We start from the raw sequence: 1,695 nt of genomic DNA on the forward strand, positions 1-1,695 counted from the left end.
ATAAAATACTCACTTCTCAGTTTTAGTTTTTGCTTTACAGGCTGAAGCTAGAAGTACTTAATGTGGGAAAAATATAGTACATTCCACACTGTTTTATAACAGTTAATATTATATATATATATGTATATGTTGAACTATTTTTGTATTTAGTTGAATTGAAGTAGTGATGAACTGCAGATAGATATAAAGAGTAGAGCATGGGGTTCCATAAATAAAAAACAAAGACAGAACAGAAATTAAAAGGAGAGAAGTTTTTGCCATGGAAGACTGGAAATGAAATGAAAAATTAAAATACATGAAAAAGAGGAAAATATCCTGTTCTTCCATTTCTTTTTAATTTCATTTTCCAACTCCAAATTCTCTCTCTTTTTTTAAACTTAAAACCACCTGTAAATCTGATCTTCCCTGGTTCGTAGCTGGTTTGCAGAGGGAGAAGATGACTGCAAAAACCCAAAATGATCTTGAAAATTTGATCAACATATAAGATAAGATTCTGAACGAAGTACCTCAAAGTGTGTTGCAGAGAAACCCACAGGAGCATGATTATTGTTGTTGTTCTGGGAGGGGGGAAATCATCATCAACCCTTAATTTAAGACAATTGAAAACAACATGATTATCGAGCAAAGAAATTTATAACATGAAGGGATTACCTTGGAGTGATTGATGAAAGGAGAGCTTGCAGTATCATCGTCTTCATGTACCTGCAGTTTTCTATGCCTTTTATCACCGCCATTTTTATTCAATGTGACACCTTGGGGCACCATATTTTTATGGTATAATTGGTTACCACCATTATCTTCATAGAAATGTGGAGGCCCTGAAGATGCATCAGAAACCATGGAAAGATCTTCTTCATCAACAACCCTTTGTTTACTTCTATTCTCTCTACGTTCATCACAAAACCCACTCTTTTTAACATTCTTTTTCTTTGATGGATTGGCAGATAGAAAAGATTGTTCTAAGTAATTAGTCCAACCGGACTCACTCCCACTACTACACTCAGAGGCTATAAAATTCATATTTTTTTTCTTCAAAAGAAAACCCTACACTCAATGTGTTTCCTACCCACCTCTACCTAAGGCTACCTTTTATCGAGGAGAGAAGTAGGGTGGTCTAATTATGATTCTAGCCTCTCTACTATTTTCAAATTATGGTTTAATCCTCCTATATATATTTTGATTCTTCTACTACAATAATGTTATTAGTAGGTCTAAAATGATAACATCATCATCTATTGAACCTTTAAAATGATAACATAATATTATTGTTATTCGATCGTTCATTCCAAATCAATTTTAAATGAAATATTGTTCTTTCTAAAAATTTCGAATTTAAACAGTTACATATACATAATGTGTACATTATTAATGATTAATAAAAATTTTAAACAGACACTACAATCTAATAACCCTCTAATATCAACCTATGTAAGTCCCACAACCCCAATTGGTAAAAGGATAACCCTAAAAAGGATAGGTAATAGTAACACAGGAGATGGTGAGGTTATATGTGTCCCCATAATAGGAGGGTATTGGATCAAGTAATATGGAGGAAAGAAAAAAGGGGTGGGGGATTGTGGGAAAAAGACTAGAGAGAATCACAGACCCAAATCCTAGACTGATTTTGTCGTGGTCTTCCCTCAGAATGTGAATGAATCAAAAAGTGCCAGTTGGGTGGGTTCTAACTGAGGAAAA

The 1,695-nt window shown here is 33.6% G+C and overlaps 1 protein-coding gene across 1 annotated transcript; it reads right to left on the reverse strand.

Moving 5' to 3' along the window:
• Window positions 1-377: 377 nt before the first annotated feature.
• Window positions 378-1,050, reverse strand: LOC120204901 (protein SOB FIVE-LIKE 6-like). The gene is made up of 3 exons (XM_039204902.1): window positions 652-1,050; window positions 507-557; window positions 378-440 (listed from the first exon to the last, which is right to left on the reverse strand). The coding sequence occupies exons 1-3, from the start codon at window positions 1,018-1,020 to the stop codon at window positions 378-380; spliced, it is 483 nt and encodes a 160-aa protein (XP_039060833.1). The 5' UTR covers window positions 1,021-1,050.
• Between the last annotated feature and the right edge of the window lie 645 nt (window positions 1,051-1,695).

This window comes from Hibiscus syriacus, unplaced genomic scaffold, assembly GCF_006381635.1.
Source record: "Hibiscus syriacus cultivar Baekdansim isolate YM2019G1 unplaced genomic scaffold, ASM638163v2 tig00011761_pilon, whole genome shotgun sequence".
NCBI classification, from domain to species: domain Eukaryota; kingdom Viridiplantae; phylum Streptophyta; class Magnoliopsida; order Malvales; family Malvaceae; genus Hibiscus; species Hibiscus syriacus.

Bases quoted from the DNA above. Each gene is read 5' to 3' on its own strand.
- LOC120204901 (XM_039204902.1), bottom strand. From the start codon at position 1,020: ATGAATTTTATAGCCTCTGAGTGTAGTAGTGGGAGTGAGTCCGGTTGG. The intron at 558-651 runs GTAATCCCTTCA...CCCCCCTCCCAG, and splicing joins CTTTCATCAATCACTCCAAG to AACAACAACAATAATCATGC. The intron at 441-506 runs GTACTTCGTTCA...GGGTTTTTGCAG, and splicing joins TCTCTGCAACACACTTTGAG to TCATCTTCTCCCTCTGCAAA.